The 18,202-nt window shown below is 42.3% G+C and overlaps 1 protein-coding gene and 1 pseudogene across 1 annotated transcript in view; one reads left to right on the top strand and one right to left on the bottom strand.

Moving 5' to 3' along the window:
• WDR70 (WD repeat domain 70) overlaps nt 1-18,202 on the bottom strand; it is a 313,385-nt gene that overhangs the window by 15,691 nt on the left and 279,492 nt on the right. The window contains exons 14-17 of the mRNA XM_002713983.5: nt 15,148-15,248; nt 13,638-13,717; nt 10,869-10,985; nt 9,633-9,795 (exon numbers count right to left, since the gene is read on the bottom strand). Of these exons, the coding sequence (XP_002714029.2) occupies nt 9,633-9,795; nt 10,869-10,985; nt 13,638-13,717; nt 15,148-15,248 (461 nt within the window). The remainder of the gene's footprint in view (nt 1-9,632; nt 9,796-10,868; nt 10,986-13,637; nt 13,718-15,147; nt 15,249-18,202) is intronic.
• LOC100349245 (calmodulin-1-like) lies at nt 1,136-1,577 on the top strand (annotated as a pseudogene).

Here is an 18,202-nt window from a genome sequence, read left to right as displayed (position 1 = left end):
CTATGAATGGGTACATCCTCATACGCTAGAACTGTATCTGACATACAGTAGGTGTTCAGTAAATCATTGTTGAATACATAAAATGGAAAGAGATAGCTTCTTTCTTAACACCTTCTGTGTATGTTTTCAAAGCTTATCACATTTTATGAGGAAATACCATTAGGTTGACTAACATGAAACTGCCAATATTTGACCTTTTTCACCTAAAATAAAAGAAATTTCATATGGCTGAATCTAATAGAATCATTCCTGTAAAGTTCAAAGTGAGAAAAGGATGTGTCCTATCACTAAAATTATTCAATATTGTTCTGATGGTAGTCAACAGAATTAGATAAGAAAAAGAAATACTAGGTATAAAAATTGGAAAGGAGGAGGTAAAGTGCTTAGGCCACAGGACCCACATGGGAGATCCAGAAGCAGCTCCTGGCTCCTGGCTTGGGATTGGCCCAGCTCCAGCTGTTGTGGCCATCTAGGGAGGGAACCAGAGGATGGAAGACCTTGCTCTGTCTCTCTCTCTGTCTATAACTCTGCCTCTCAAATAAATAAACAAATCTTAAAAAAAAACCCTAATATATATATATACACACATATAATTAAATAGTAAACTTACATAACTACATGGCATTTCCAAATACAAAGAAGTTATAAATTTGGTGAAGAAAAGATCCTATTAATAGCACAAAAAGATGAAACAAGTAGAAATAAAAGAAAATATGAAAAATCTACATGAAGAAAACTTTAAAATACTACCAAGGGGTACAGCGATGTGACTAAGTAGAAAGACATAGCCTGTTCTTGGTTGTAAAGAATCAATATTATAAAATTCTACCTAAATTAATATATACATTAAATACAATTCCACTAAAAATGGCATGAGTAATTTTTTGGAGGGAGGCTGCCAGACAACCCAGAGTAAAGTCAAGAAGATCTGCAAGAACAGACTGACAAGCTCCAACAAGAAAAATGAGTTTGGGAGTGGGGCTGCAAGGTGGGTACAGCAGCCAGCACTCAGGGAGCCATGGCAGTGGCAGCAGCAGCAGCAGCAGCAGCAGCAGAGGCCCCCAAACACCATCACAGCCCTGGCACTGGTACGGCCACCCTTGCTCCCTCTGATCATTCTCTCTTCCCTCGTACCATGGCTGACCAACCAACAGAAGAACAGACTGCAGAATTTAAGGAAGCCTTCTCCCTATTCGGTAAAGATGGTGATGGCACCATCACAACAAAGGAAGTTGGAACTGTCAAGAGGTCATGGGTTAGAACCTAACAGAAGCTGAACGGCAGGATACAATCAACAAAGTGGATGCTTGATGGTAACTGACTTCCCAGAATTTTTGACTATGGTGGCTAGAAAAATTAAAAGCACAGATAGTGAAGAGCAGATCCACGAAGCACTCTGAGTCTCTGACAAGGATGGAAGCGGTTACATCAGTGCAGCAGAATGACATCACCTCATGACAAAGTCAGGGGAAAATCCAACAGAAGAAGAAGCAAATGAAATGATCAGAGAAGCAGATATGGATGAAGACAGCAAAGCCAACCATGAAAAATTTGTACAGATGACAACTGCAAAATGAAGACTTACTTTTCAACTCCTTTTCCCCTTCTAGAAGAATCAAACTGAAACTTTTACTTAACTCTTGCCCAAAAAGAAAAAAAGAAAGAAAAAAGTGTATTTATTCCTTCTGTTTCTATATAGTACAACTGAATGTCAAAAGTAACGCCTGTCCACAAACACAGAAAATCTGCACGTACTGGTTGGTGGTCCTGTCCTCTGGAGATCAAGCTACACAGCTGCTGTCCACTACAAACACTTGCACTGCCTTATCGATAAGGAAGCACTCAGTGGGCTCCTGCAGGCTCCATTTGCTGATGATTAATAATACACTGTGTGGGCTGGCCATTTGCCATGCATGCAGTCTAATGACTGAGCCGTCAGGCGTTTGTATTAAAACCAAAAAGTGAAGGAAAAAAAATTCAAAACTTCCTCAGATGGGTTCCAGTTCAATTTAAGACAAATGGTCAGAACTGGTTTACTGAAAACAAACACACTTAAAATTGGTTTACCTCAGGACAACGCGCAGTAAAATGGGCAAAGGAGAAGCTGTTGAGACGTAGCCCCACTAGGAAATGGTCTTCTTGTCCTACTGTGTGTTCCGACCCGTGGTGACAGTGACACGTCCCGGTGGCATACTGGTGTATGTTGGTTCAACACTGTCTGCATTGCACTAGCATGACAGGACGGGTGTCAAGCTGTCACTGTTCACACAAATTTTTAATAACAAACCATTCCCAAGAGAACATCTCTGGGCTCTGTAAAGCCTGAAGCATAACTTGGAGCCGGCAGAGTGGCTGTGGCTGTGGACCCCAGCACAATCATCAACACTGCTGTTGAAGAAACTACAATTTACCTCCACTTCAAGTTGTAAATACCAGTCTTTTTTTCCTCCCCCCCAGCAAAAATATTAATAATAATAACTTAAAATAGAAGAAGAATGCATTCCAGTAGCTCTACAATAACAAAAACTATTTGGTAATGATCTTTGAATAGACAGACCGATTAACAGGACAGAGAACCCAAAACTGACTAAGATTCACACATAAATACATTATGTATACTAAAGTATCATTTCAATTCAATGAGGAAAATTAGATGGCTCAATAAAAGGTGTTACAGGATGGTCAGCGCCGTGACTCACTTGGCTAATCCTCCGCCTGTGGCGCAGGTTGGGGCGCCAGATTCTGTCCCAGTTGCTTCTCTTCCAATCCAGCTCTCTGCTGTGGCCTGGGAGTGCAGTGGAGGATGGCCCAAGTGCTTGGGCCCTGCACCTGCATGGGAGACCAGGAGGAAGCACCTGGCTCCTGGCTTTGGATCGGCGCAGCGTGCTGGCTGTAACAGCCATTTGGGGAGTGAACCAATGGAAAAGGAAGACCTTTCTCTCTCTCTCTCTCTCTCTCTCTCTCACTGTCTAACTTTGCCTGTCCCCCCCCCCCAAAAAAAAAAAAAAGTGTTACAGCAATGGGACAAAATGGGACAAGATTAAATCGAAACTCCACATTATAGGCTAAGAAATGGTCCCCTCAAATCCCTGGAACCTATGAATATTGTCTTACTTGGGAAAAAGGTCTTTGTAGATGTGATTAAGTATTGAGATGAGAAAATAATCCTGGAGTATCTTGGGAGGGTCCCAAATTCTAGCATCACAAGCAATCCCCAGAAAACAAAAAGGGAGACCAACACAAAGGAAGAGGCAACAGGAGTGCTGGAGCTACAAACCTCGAGAAGCTGCAGGAGGCACGGGAAGAGTTTTCTCCTAGAGCCTCTGTAGGGAGTGTGGCCCTGCCACCACCCTGATTTCAGACTCTGGCATCTGCAATGAGAAAATCAGCTTCTGCTTTTGAAGACACAGGTTTGTGGTAATGCCTATAGCTGCCTCATGCCTTCCAACTAAAATCATTCCAGGCTAATTAAAGATTTAACTCTAAAGAAGGAAATTATAGAAGTATTAAATGGAAATATGGGAGAACTAAAAGAATAATCTTGGATGGCACATGCCTTCCTAACTAAAACAGCCCCAGAAAAAAATTTCTAACTCTGACCATATTATTTTTTCACTTAGGAAAAACATCATAAACAAAATAAAATAAAAAATGACTGAGAAATATTTGTGATATCTGACATTCAGAAAGGGTTAACTTGCTTACTTAGAAGAAGTTTTATAAATCTATAAGAAAAAGACCAACCAACCACTAGAATAATAGGTAAAAGATGAAAATGAAAAAGTTCACAGGAAAAAAGACTGTAGAAAGATATGAAAGATGCTCAAAACTACAAAAAAAGTTAGAACTACAATGAGTTAGGAATTTCCACCTATCAGACTGGCTGAGATAAATTAACACTCTCAACAAGGATGAGGAGGAGACACTTGGATTAGCTAGTTAAAAAATTTCTTTCAAGAAAAACTTGGCACTATCTAAACAAATTTAAAATGCAAATATCCTTTGACTTAACAATTCTATTTCTAGAAGCTTTGCACATGTGGGCAAATATATATGTCAGAAAATATTGATTCCAGCACTGCTTATGAAAGCAAACAGTGTAACTGTTCTTCAAGAGGACACTGTTTTAGAAAAATATAATAAATCCATACAATAGAATATATAAGGAATGAGTCAGATATAGACTGCTGGATCTGGCCCAAGCCCCACATGCATGCTAATTAATACACAAACTAAACCAAAAACCAACTTGTAAGTCATACTATACACCTGTGTTTTCAAACAATGACTGTAAACACGTTTATTCATTTACACATAGACTCTGTGGGAGGACACACAAGAACCTGCAGCAGTTGCTATCCCTAAGTAACAAAATGAAGGAACTGGGAGTTAAGCGTAAGGAGGCTATTGTCTACCCTTTATTCTGTTGGCATTTTTTTAAAAAAATTATATGTATTATTTTAAAAATCATACATAAATTATATACTAAAGTGAGGTTGATCCTTGAAAAAAATAATTAGTTACTAGATTTTAGAACAGCAACTTGAAAGTTCTAAGGCCAGTTTCCCAGTCTGGGTTCTAACAATAACTTTGTGCCCAGCAGGTTTTAAAAGTTACAGTGACACTGTAGCCCACAAATATATACAATTATTGTGTGTCAATAACAAATAATCTAATAAAAATAAATTAAATAAATGACTTAAAACTTAAAAAAAAGCTATCTTCTAAAGTATTTCATTTTATCCAGTGGTAAGTTAGGACTCTGATATGTTCCTACCTATGAAATAATTTCTAATACCAGCCAATTATTATCAAACAGTATTTTTAAAGTAGTTTTGGGAATATCTCAATGATTTATTTTATGTGTAAACATATAAAACACATATGGAACAGTTATCCATCAAAATGACACCCACATTGTTCAGCATATTTTAAATTATGGCCCTGTTTTCTTTCCCTTCCTCATCTATGGTATGATTCTAAACAAGTTTTTTGAAGTATTAAAAAAAATCTAATAATAGTATGTCAACATAAACATAATTTAAAGCTTATCTGACTGCCAGTGATGTGTTGATGTGAATTAGCTTATACACACACAAATTCTATAAGAAGGCTAAGTGCACACTACAAGCTGGCCAGCCTTGAGATGACCCTCTTAGCTGTTGTAATATTATCCAACTCACTGTTCAGAGATGATCCATCTGTGCTGCCTGGCTGTTAACACACCCCGTAAACAACCACCATTGGCTGTACACTGTAAAAGCCTGTTCTGCTCCCACATCTACAGCAGACGACACAGTGCTCCCCCACGACCTCTTAAACCCTGTTAGCATTTGCCATGCAGTTTGCCTTTACTCACAGCAGTGGCATCTATCTCCAAAACTCTGGAGGGCTGGCAGTGCCTAGGGGAATGTCTTTCCCAAATCCATCTCCAGCCATTACCAATGATCAACAGGTAAATGTTCCAACTGCCATGCCCTTGCCCATGACAACTCTGACCACAGTCTGGAGAGTTACACTGTGGGACTGAAGCAAGAAGACTCTCTCTGGGACTTGGCTGAAAACTGCATGCTTACTTGGCTTTGGTGCATGGCTCCACTCGCCTACTGGTTTTCTCTATGAGCATGTCCTAATAAATCACCTTTACATGAGTCTTCATTTCAGGGTCTGCTTCTGGGGAACCCAGGCTAAGACACTTCATTGTTCTTTGAGAAAAATAGCTCCTAATGATCAGCAGACAAGGGCCTTGGATCAGTATACTATGTAAGTTGAGCTGGTTCATCAGAGGTTTTTTTCCTAGCATACGAATGCTTTTAAAAGCTATCAGTGTATGGGGCTGGCACTGTGGTATAATGGGCAAAGCTGCTGCCTGCAGTGCCGGCATCCCATATGGGTGCTGGTTCGAGTCCCAGCCGCTCCACTTCCGATCCAGCTCTCCGCTGTGGTCTGGGAAAGTAGTAGAAAATGGCCCAAGTCCTTGGACCCCTGCACCCATGTGGGAGACCAGGAAGAAGCTCCTGGCTCCTGGCTTTGGATCGGAGCAGCTCTGGCCAACTGAGGAGTGAACAAGTGGATGGAAGACCTCCCCCTCTCTTTCCCCCTCCCCCTCCCTCCTTCTCTAACTTCCAAATAAATAAATAAATCTTACATTAACCATAATTTTAAAAAAAAGCTACCAGTGTCTAGTTTTCTCATAATGAGAAAGAAAAATTCAGTATTATATAAAGTCATCAAGAAAAAAAAAACTGAATATACTTTCTTTTTTTAATTTTTTTTATTTTTTTGACAGGCAGAGTTAGACAGTGAGAGAGACAGACAGAGAGAAAGGTCTTCCTTTTTCCGTTGGTTTACCCCCCAAGTGGCCGCCACGGCTGGCGCGCTGCGCCGATCCAAAGCCAAGAGCCAGGTGCTTCCTCTTGGCCTCCCATGCAGGTGTAGGGCCCAAGCACTTGGGCCATCTTCTACTGCACTCCCGGGCCACAGCAGAGAGCTGGCCTGGAAGAGAAGCAATCGGGACAGAATCTGGCACCCCGACTGGGACTAGAACCGGGGTGCCGGTGCCGCAGGCAGAGGATTAGCCTATTGAGCCACAGCGCCGGCCCTGAATATACTTTCAAAAATACAAATATGTACACAAGTTTATTCACTATTGTAAAATTCTGGAAAGAGATATCCATACATATGAGAGAAGTTAAATAAACTATAATACATCCCTACAATGGAGCACCATGCTATTGTGAAAAAGTATGAGAATGAGTTCTATGAGCTGATAGGGAGTGATTTCCAGGTTATTCTGCTAAATGAAGAAAAGAAAAGCCCATAAGATTATATCAAGTCATACATCTTAAACATACACAAGTTTTAAAAAATCAATTAGGGACAGGCACTGTGGCATAGCAGGTGAAGCCACCGCCTGGGTGCCAACATCCCATATGGGCACTGGTTCGAGTCCTGGCTGTTCCACTTCTGATTCAGCTCTCTGCTATGGCCTGGGAAAGCAGTAAAAGATGATCCAAGTGCTTGGGCCCTGCACTTGTGTGGGAGACTCAGAAGAAGCTTCCAGGCTCTGGCTTTGGATCGACCCTGCTCTAGCCGCTGTGACCATGGGGGGAGTGAACTAGCAGATGGAAGACCTCTCTCTCTCTCTCTCTCTCTCTGCCTCTGCCTCTGCCTCTCTGTAACTCTGCCTTCTGAATAAATAAATCTTTTTTAAAAAGCCTTCATACTGAAATGTTAATGTTTCCATAACTATTTTGTGAATAATCACAGCTTAGCAACAATTCTGTGATAAAGCTGGATTTGAGTAGCATTATTATATAAAGAATAATGACATTTTACTTTATACATGTGTTCATACATTACAATTATACTCCACCATAGATTTTCAAACAGAACTCAGATCAAAATAGAGGGATTTATACAATGCTACCCTTCATGTAAGAAAGAACAATATAAGATTTATCTACTCATTTGTGGGAGAAAATAAAAGGAAAAGAAAAGATAAACCAGAAACTAAAAAGATCGATGAGAAAACAGGTAAGGCCGGCACTGTAGTGTACTGGGTAAAGCTACCACCTGTAACACTGGCATTCCATATGAGCGTCAGTATGAATATCAGCTGCTCTATTTCACATCTAGCTCCCTGTTCATGGCCTGGGAAAACAGTAGAAGATGGCCCAACAAGATGTTTGGGTCCCTGTCATCCATATGGGAGTCCAGGGAAAAGCTCCTGGCTTCTGGCTTCAGCCCGGCCCAACCCTGGCCATTGCAGCTATCTTGGGAGCAAACCAGTGGATAAAAGATCAGTATCTTTCTCTCTCTCTCTCTCCTCCTCCCTCCCTCCCTCCCTCCTTACCCCCCTCCTTTTGAACAGACTTTCAAATAAATAACAAATCTTTAAAAAAAAAGGACAGATAGACACCATTGTAAAGGAGCTTCTACTTGCCAAAACTGGAGCAATTTGAGTGACAAACTAAAGAATGATAGCCCAAGTATTGCATTTTAGCCCATAAAATAAGCATTTTAGAAACCATATCAACATTAGAAAGACACTTGAAAAGTTATTAAATGGGAAGGAAGGGACACCTCTTTTTTTTAGGCAGAATTCCAGTTGGTACATGTAGAAGAAATGAGGGAAATAGAAAATCACCATCAGGCAAATTCCACAGTAATAATGTTACAGACAAATCTAGTCAGGGATGTTAATACCAGACAGCAAAAATTGGAGGAGAAACATGATTTGCACAGTCTTAAACTATAACCTCTCAAAAATGTATCAACTAAAAATGGAATGACATCAAATTTACAGTGGAGAAACTTGGCAGACACCGCCTTAACCAAGTGACCAAAGGTGGCGTCAACAACAGTAAGACACACTGACAGCATGAAGACCTGGGTGGGATGCACTAAGAAGGACACCTCAGTCCTGTGTGTGCGTTGGTGCTGCTGCTGTTCTGCCCAGCATGCACATTCTAAACGTGGCAACATACCAGACCAACCCAAGCTGAGAGAAAGTCTACAAAATAACTGACCAGTATTCATTACAAGAGTCAAGGTCACAAAAGGCAAGAAAAACTAAGAAACTGTAACAAATGGAGAAGACTGAGGAGAAATAACAACTCAATACAGAATGAGATCCTGGAACCAGGGAAAGATATGAGTAGAAAAGCTGGTGAAAACTAAGTAAGGCCTGCAGTTTAGTTATTTGTATGTAACAATGTTAATTTCATAATTAATTGTACTATAGTCATGTAAGATATTAACACTAGGAGAAGTTGGGTGAAGGGCATACATGAATTCTCTCTGCTGTTTTTGTAAATTTTCTAAAAGATTAATTGAAGCACAAATTTTAAAAACTTAAAAACCAAAAATTCTACGATAATGTTTCTTTAATGTAAATGAACACTAAAGTCCACTTTCAGCCCTGTGAAGCCACCTGAGGGAATGTGAGCAGCCAGGATCTCTGCAGGGTTACTTCCATACACGGGTCTGTGAATGAAAGTCCTTGATAGCCAACCTACAAACTGCCCCATTTCGCTGGCAATACACACAAGCAGTGTTGTTGTTTCACATAATGGTTTACACCATGTCATCAATCTGAAGGACCTGGCTTTTAAAAGTCACCATCTTAGGGGTGGGCATTTGCACAGAGGGTAAGAATCTGCTTAGGATACCTGTATCCTATATCAGGGTCCTGGATTCAAGTCCTAGGTCTGTTCTCAATTCCACCTCCCTGCTAATCCACATCCTGGGAGGCAACAAGGTGATAGCTCAAGTAGTTGGGTCCCTGTCACCCACATGGAAGACCTAGATTAAGTTCCTGACTCCTGGTTTTAGCCTGCTCAGCCCCAGCTGTTACAGGCACTTAGGAAGGAAACCAGCAGATGTGAGATCTCTCTCTCTCTCTGCTGTTCAATAAACAAAATAAGTAATCAAAAAGAAATAAATAATAAAGTGCACCATTTTAGAGTCTTAAAATATAAACAAATGCTTAGGTTTTAAGACTATGAGGACCTGTCCTATTTTTCACTCTCAAGTATAAAATTAAGAACTGTAGAAGTTAGAATTTACAACATTATTGTTTTGTTCATTAAACATAACACTTTTTCAACTTTACAAAGTTATTTTCGTACTTGGAATATGCTGGAGAGACCCAGTATGGGTTGTCTTCTGCAGCCTTGGCATGACGCAAAATGGCCTCTCGGGGATTGCTGTCGTCGGTCTTGTCCAGAGCGATATTCTTCACAATGTAGGAGGACAGAGTACCCCCGTGGGTTCCAACACGGCCGCCACGGCCTGTTTCAGAAGGAAAAAAAACCAACGAGAAGCTGAGTGAGCATGGAAAGGCAGCTATACCTGGGCATTCCATGCTAATCTGAGCTCAGATCTGAAGAGCATGAGAAATGTCCTTTCATCTTTCATTCACCGTGATCAGAATCAGACGGAGAAGTCACCAGACCTCAACTTCCCCAGGACATTTTCAAACAGGAGGAAACTGTTTCAAACTGTTATGCAGGGACTGGTGTTGTGGGGCAGTGGGCTAAGTTGCCACCTGAAATGCCGGTGTCCCACATTGGTTCATCAGTTCAAGACCCGGCTGCTCCACTTCTGATCCACCTCCCTGCTGATGTGCCTGAGATAGCAGCAGAAGACGGCCCAAGTGGTTGGGCCCCTGCCACCCACTTTTAACATAAAAATAACCGGCCAAGTAGACACAGGTCCAGAGCTCAGGCTCAGATCAAGCCACAGGCTTGGGAAGCTGGGACAGATGAACATTAGCCAGGCAACATCAGAAAATGGAATTCCAGTGAAGGTGTGTGCTACACTCTAGCGAATTCCGGAGGTGCTTGCTTTCTCCTCATACCCATGACCTGAAAAACTCTAAAGACATTTCTTCATCTTCTAGTGGTAGGGCACTTCCATTTTATCAACAGTGAACTGAACTATGGCCACTTTCTGCCTTGTGTGAAACCTAACCCAGCCTAGATTCTGGTCAAAGTGCCCCATGTATATTAAGCCCGTATTGAGAGCAGAGATTTTAACACTGGGTTCCACGGAGCCCCAGAGTTCCTCCAAGGTCACCACCCAGAGGGCTCAAGTTGAGACAGAGCTAAAAGGAGCCAGGCTGCCTCCGTCACCCAGCCCAGCAACTCCATTTTCACCAGCTGTACACACTGGACTCTGCTGCAGCCCATCAAGCAGAAAGTTCTGGTGCTAAAAAAGAAAATGCTTGAAAACCACCATCTAATAAAACCTCTCTGAAGATTAAAAATAGAAGTATCCAGGCCCAAAAGACGTCCCCATTCTGTGTCAGTTACCCCACAGCAGCCCAAAACCAGTTTTGCAGTCACAAGCTGGATCACAGTCACCTGGGCCTGCGACGGGAGGCTCGGGCTTGTGCGACTTCAGGGGGTCCAGTCTGTCCTTCTCCAGCTGCTTCCTTGTGCTCCGCTGGCGGGGCTCACGGAACATAGGCAAGGCGTGCGCTACAAGAAGTCACATTTGAGACTTTTCATTGTAATAACAACATTTCCATCCAAAAACACAGCTGAAGCATGACTAACTCAAAGATGAAATGGAAGTCATAATGACAGGCTTCACCTACTAACACAAGACAGTCTCACTGTAACCAATCAGCCAACTTTGCTTGATGCCAGACTCATTGTTCATGCCTCCGAGCAGCCAGTGGCGCTCAGGAAATACTGGCAAGTCCTGTCACGGCAACCGTGGTGAGGATCCCCGTCCACCCGACCACGGGGAGCACTTAAAACCTAGCTTCTGTGGTTTCTGAAAAGAAACACTTAATGGGACTGCCTCTTATTTTTCCTACAGGACCCAGATGTGAATAATGCCAACAGCTTGCCCATCAGCCCTGAAGTTTCCTCAGATGCCTCATAAACACTGGACTCACTTCACACGTTTCTGAAATGTGACCACCTCTCAGGAGGAGCTGACAACACTGAGTAACCGGAAGGGAGGAGCACTTAGCCCACTGGAACTGGGATAAAGGTTGCCTTGAAGGCAGGGGGTGCCTGCATCTCCGGGCACAGGGACTGCATGGGGCCTTGTCCCTCCCTCCTATAAGATGTACAAAAAAAGGGGATACAAATAAGAGCAGTATTTGGTTGCTGTTTGTTATTTACTTGATGTCAGAATTAAATTTCAGAACAGAAATGAGGATAAGAATTTAAAAAAGGAAACTGTGTAATACTCTAGAGGAAAGGAAGAGAGTTCGTAGGAAAAGTATTAATATTTTTTTTCCTTCTTGATAAAAAAAAAAACCCACTAGAATAATTTCTTTCAACCCTTACATGCGGATTGAAACCTCTTTTAAAAGAGACATTTTTTCCTGGAGATGAAGGGAAAGAGGATAAAAGTTTAAAGGGAGCTTACAGTATGAATGAAAGGTCTGTAACAGTGCAGGATCTCCTCCAGCATCCCTTCCCACCCTCCACCTGTACTGCCCACAGGAGCCAGAACCACAGCCCTCACAGTAGGACATGCTTGCCATGAGTCAGGGGAGCTGAGGGACACAGCCACCCGTCACTCTGTTGGGCAACACGACACAACAGTATTTTTAGGAGGGGGAAAAATAGCTTTTCACTTCAAACGACCAGAGGAATTTAAGTAGGCCGCGTGTAATTACATGAGCTAGACTGGTTATGACACCGCCTTTAACACTTCCACTCTTGCAAAAAGTGTCATGGGATCTCTGCTGACCATAAGCTCTGAGGGACTTGGTCTCACATGAGATCCACCCCAGGGAGAAAGCCCAGCAGTACAGCGCCCCCTGCGCTCTAGACTGAGGCACGGATAAAGTGGACAGGCCATCTGCTCATGATAATCCCTGTTGCAGCCAAGATTCCCTTCCTAGCTGCACCTGTCACAGGTCTAAGACTGTGGCTCGGGGAACAGAGATCTTGCCAGATGGATGAGGTTGTGTGACAACCCTGAAAGAAGCCTCTCCGGCCGGGAAAGCACTCTGCTCTCTCTGGATCAGTCTGGTGCACGATCCCAGGATTCCGCAGGGAACTGCTGGAGACCCTTGTCTAGTCTCCTCATTGTCCTGATGAAGTTCACTTGCTCAACAACACACTGCTGGGCAGTGGTGGAACCAGACAGAACCGGGCCTCCTGAGTCCAGCATCGCCACTCTCGCATGTTTGTTCTTAAAACAGACTCTTGTTATTTAAAGGGCTGCTATGGAATTATGCAATAGGCTCAGATAGGCTTTTGTTTTTCCCTTTGGGGTTGAAAGATGTATGAAACAGCCATGTCCCTGTGATGAATCTGAGACACAGAAGGAGTAGTTGTTCCATGGCTCATAGTCCAGTCCCCACGAATGGGAGATTTTATAATATGTGCCTAAGCGGGCTGCCACTGTGGCATAACTGGTAAAGCCACCACCTGCAGTGCCAGCATCCCATACGGGTTCCACCTCTGATCCAGCTCTCTGCTATGGCATGGGAGAGCAGTAGAAGATGGTCCAAGTGTTTGGGCCCCTGCACCCACGTGGGAGACCCAGAAGAAGCTCCTGGTTCCTGGCTTCAGACCAGCACAGCTTCGGCCGTTACAGCCATCTAGGGAGTGAACCAGTGGATGGAAGACCTCTCTTTCTCTCAGCCTCTGCCTCTCTGTAACTCTACCTTTCAAATAAACAAATCTTTTTTTTTTTTTTTTTTTTTTTTTTTGACAGGCAGAGTGGACAGTGAGAGAGAGAGAGACAGAGAGAAAGGTCTTCCTTTGCCGTTGGTTCACCCTCCAATGGCCGCCGCGGCCAGCGCACCGCGCTGATCCGATGGCAGGAGCCAGGTACTTCTCCTGGTCTCCCATGGGGTGCAGGGCCCAAGCACTTGGGCCATCCTCCACTGCACTCCCTGGCCACAGCAGAGAGCTAGCCTGGAAGAGGGGCAACCGGGACAGAATCCGGTGCCCCGACCGGGACTAGAACCCGGTGTGCCGGCGCCGTAAGGCAGAGGATTAGCCTAGTGAGCTACGGCGCCAGCTTAAACAAATCTTTTTTAAAAAATAAATAATATGTGCCTAAGTGCCAAGGGCTTTTCCTGTCTCGAAGACGCTACAATCGACACCATGTGAGAGAAGTAAGACATCTGACAGACTGGCATGCTAACGACTTACGGGTGATGATGTAGTCCTGGGTTAGAGTCTCCGCTTGTTTCGCCTTCCGCTGGGTTTTAACCACACATAACTTTGCCCCCCTGAGGTACGTAAAAACAAATTATTTCCTTTATTTGGTCTTAGAAATGGAAAGTCTACACCAAAAGCATCAGATAATTTTAGGAACACACTCAGTGCACACTCTTTTGTGACTTTCTGACAGACAGCAACAGACGGGGTCCCGGTGATAAGGGATTAAGTTTAGGGGGAAGCCAGTCCATCAGTGAGTGGTCACTACCAAATGACGGACTGGAGAGGCCCTCGGGCAGCTGGACACAGGTTTAAAGAGAAATCCTCTAGAAGTCACTTAAAAAACTAAGATCCTTTTCACCCAAGGCCACCGTGTTCAAAGTTTAGTTTCTGTCCCAGATGGAAGCCATCTGGTGGTGGTCTACACCTCAAGCAGCATTCGTTCACATCTCCAATGCAAAAGTACAAGGTCAGGGATGGAGTCAGCTTGGTAGTGCTGCCAAGGGGCTACAGCCCAAGAAGGGGTAAAATTCACAAAACATGTGCTTAGAACATCTTGCTTCTCCTTACCAAGACTGAGCTAGCCCTCTCAGGAGACGCAAATACAAATAATCGAATATTTAATACAGAGATCCCAAAGAAGGCACCTTCCAAATGGGTACTCATCGCTTACTCAGGTGAAACACACTCTCTCTCACCCTAATTACACCAGCATTTTCAATTCCTATATTTAAAAAAAATATATCCTGTTTGTCCTTCAGTACCCTAACATATATATAACTTTACTGCTATAGGTCCAAGGTTTCAATCCCAACCCAAGAAATTCTGAAGGAAGTCAGGGATGTCTGCTTTTATTTAGAGCAAAATTATGGTCAATTAATATTCATTAACAGAAGATGCCTTTCTTTTCCTCAGAAAGGATGTAAGACCACAAACCAGGTTTATATGGGACCCCAGGGAATTCACCATGTGCATGGAAATTTTCAGAAAGATTCTTGGATTTGGCATTTTGGCAGGCATGGGGTCTAGGGGAAAGAATTGGTGCTGTTTCTGCTGGCACAGGATAAACTTGCTGGACATCCAAACCAGCAAAATGCTTAATTCCAAAGAAGAAAACACCAAAATGGATGAGGCGTCTCCATTTCCTGTAAGTGGCCAGGCCCCTGCTTTGTTAATCCCTTACACACATCACTGCTAATGCCACTGTCCAGGATGGTATGCAAAGTGGGCAGGCCTGTTTCCCCCCTTGCACTCAACATTTCAGCTAAAGAACTGCAAATCCCCAGGAAACTTTCACTTTGAATTCAGTATGGATCAAGGGTGATACCCAGAGCCTCTTTAAAGCACAATACAAGGAGTCTGAGGCTTTTCCCTGGGGCAGCTGCATTTTCTAAAAGGGTGGATTCCCCATCAAAGGGGAAATGAATAAAAGCAGGGGCGAACAAAAGCCCTCCCCCCAGTTGCTGTCATCCATCTGAAACAGGCAATAGTTATGATATACCTCTGACTCTTGTTGGGGTCATAATAGACTTTAGCCAATCCATTTCCAGTTCCAACCATGATCTGGTTCAGTTTTGGATGCCACAGGCAGCGGACAACACTCTGAAAAGAGAACATATAGGTCAATTAAAGAGGCGAAATAAAAATGGGGGGAAAAATCTTGCTGGTACTCTGATGGCTTGTTTATTAAATCAAATACCACCCCAAAAGTTACCAGTAACTTTTAGGATATTTTTTCCTCAACTATCAAGATGTATTCTTAATATTAAGCTCCATTCCATTACTGATTATCTATGTGAAACCATATAAAATTAAGAAGTTGGGGTAGGAGTTTTGTACAATGACTAAGGTATATATGCAGTCCATACTGGAATGCCTTGTTGGAGTCCTGACTCTGCTTGCAATCCAATTTCTTGCTCACGCATTCAGATGATGGCTCAAGTAGTTGGGTCTCTGCTACACTCAGACGGGAGACCTGGAATGAGTTTCTGTCTCCTGGCTTTGGCCAGGTCAGCCTTGGCTGTTGTGGGCATCTAGGAAGTGAACCAGCAGATAGAAGATCTCTTTTTCTCTCTACCCTCTCAACCTTTCAAATAAAGTGGAAAAAAACCATGTGGCATTCCTGACAATACCCCCTTTTCCTGACAGTCATGAAACCACAGTTAGGCTTCCCAGCTCTATTTCCATGTGAGGTTAGCATCATGAAATGCTGGATCCACAACACTCAGTTGCGCTTACCACCAAAACAGATTTAGATCTGTGTTTCATGCTTTACACACACAGTATGTCCCTCTGGACAGCAGATTGAGGCCAGGTGGTTACTGTTTTTAGTTTTCAAAGATCTAAATCTCATATGGCTTTTCCAGAAACAGCACACACTTGTAGGCACGTAATAATCTTTTCATATCGATGAGATAAAGCAGCAGCACAACAGCAGAAGTAAAGCAGAGAAGCGGAACACACAGACTCAACACTAAACAAATGCAAATCTGTCTGGAAGCCATGCTGATCTGAATTCGGTATTGGTGAGGAACGCGAGCAGTGCTCTGGGGTCATGAAGAACCAGGAGTTCTCAGTAAGAATCACAACTCGTTTTTAATTTTTCTCTGTGGTAAGAGGGCAGAGTTGGGAGGGATACCATGGACAGAATTAAAGGGAAAAAAAGATGAAGCTAACATTTGTGGGCCAGAAACATCATGTATGGGATTCTGCAGAACTCAGTCTGATTGAGCAAGGAGTGGAAGCATCAATTCAATGTTCATTAACAACTGCACACCTGTTAAGCTACGTATGGTGACCAATGAACAAGCAGACACAGCCATTTCATTTCAATGGTAAAATGAAAATCACAGAACTTCTGTCTCCTAAATCTACTTTGGGCTGAATTTCTTTGGTACCTTGTCTCTAACTTTTAAACTCTTGTGTTAAGACAGAATTATTTGAGAATCTCTGAGACCCTTTTATATAGAAATTCTGACTGCCCCTGGGCTCGCAGAAAACTATGGAGGTGGTTAAATGGCTACAAATTCTTCTCAGCAATTCCAGAGGGTAAGACAGGTGCTAAGAAGAGCCGGCAGGACTTCTGAGTCTATCTGACATAACTGGACGAGTGTATTTTAAGCTATGCACTGCTGAAGAGGACTGAGATGTTCTTTGGAGAAAATAAAGTCAGAATGATTTCTTCTCCTGTTGGTAGGGAAAAATAAAGTTAAAAGGGCAAGTTTTCATAATTTTAGGTTTTATTTCCCCAGTTTTCCTTAAATCTATAGTGCCTACTACCCAGTGTCTACTTAAATCTATAGTGTCTGCTAGCAAGTTCTAAAAGATGATAAAATTTACAATAGTGAATAAACACTAACAGGAAAACTTAAAAACAGTAAATTTTATATAGTTTGACAGGTTTTTTTAAATTCCATTATCACTGCTTTATACATGTGCTTGTGGAACCTACTTAATGATGCAAGGGTAGAAAACTAACATTTTTTCCTAATAAAATTGCTCTTGGTTCGTAAGATGGAATTAAGTACAGTAATAGTTCATGGTCTGAAAATGCAAAGTACAGCCTGACTTCCAGGTGCTCTACCACTGAGACTAACAGAGAACCATGCCTAGACCGCTGGAAATTTCCAGATGGTCACTGGCAGGTATATGGGAACAGGGGGAAGAGTCACAAATACAACTTCATGACGTCACGTTTATGTGACCCTATTTAGGATAGGTTCATCAGGGCCAAGATTCAGTTCTTAAAGTCCCTGCTTAAATATGACAATCTTAATATCATCCTATTTTTTTTAAAGCAAACAGAACCTAGTTCAGTGGGAATATAGATATTGACTATAAATAATAATTGAATGGAAAAATGACCATTTCACTAATATTTAGTAAATTCTAAAGTAATCACAGATCATTAAAACTATATTAGTATAACATTCTTAACAACTGGTATGACATAGTTACAAAACAAAGTTTTACAAAACTATATCTGCAGCATACTGATATACACAGACATTTCTTTTTTCTGTTTTTTTGTTTGTTTTTTAAATTTTAGCTCCCACATATAAGAGAAAACAAGCATTATTTCTCTTTCTGTGTCTGACTTATTTCACTCAACATGAATGTCCTCCAGCTGTGTCCATTTTGCTGCAAATGGTAGAATTCCAGCTTTTTTATAGCTGAATAATATTCCATTGTGTATCTGTGCCACATTTTCTTTATCCATTCATCAGATGATGGACACCTTGGTTGATTCCACATTTTGGCTTTTGTGAACAGTGCTGCTATAAACATGGTGGTGCAGGTAACTCTTTGATACAACATGTTTATGTCTTTTGGGTATATACCCAGTAGTGGGATTGTTGGATCATATGGCAAGTCTATTTCTAGTTTTTTTTTGTTTTTTTTTTTTTAAGAAATTCCCACACTCTTTTCTACAGTGGCTGCATTAATTTACATTCCCACCAACAGTGTTTCCCTTTGTCTACATCCTCACCAGCATTTGTTAGTCTCTCTGTTTTTTATTTTAGGGATTCTGACGTGGGTGAGGTGATATCTCGTTG

This window comes from Oryctolagus cuniculus, chromosome 14, assembly GCF_964237555.1.
Source record: "Oryctolagus cuniculus chromosome 14, mOryCun1.1, whole genome shotgun sequence".
Lineage (NCBI taxonomy): Eukaryota > Metazoa > Chordata > Mammalia > Lagomorpha > Leporidae > Oryctolagus > Oryctolagus cuniculus.
This window is presented reverse-complemented; position numbering and strand designations above follow the sequence as displayed.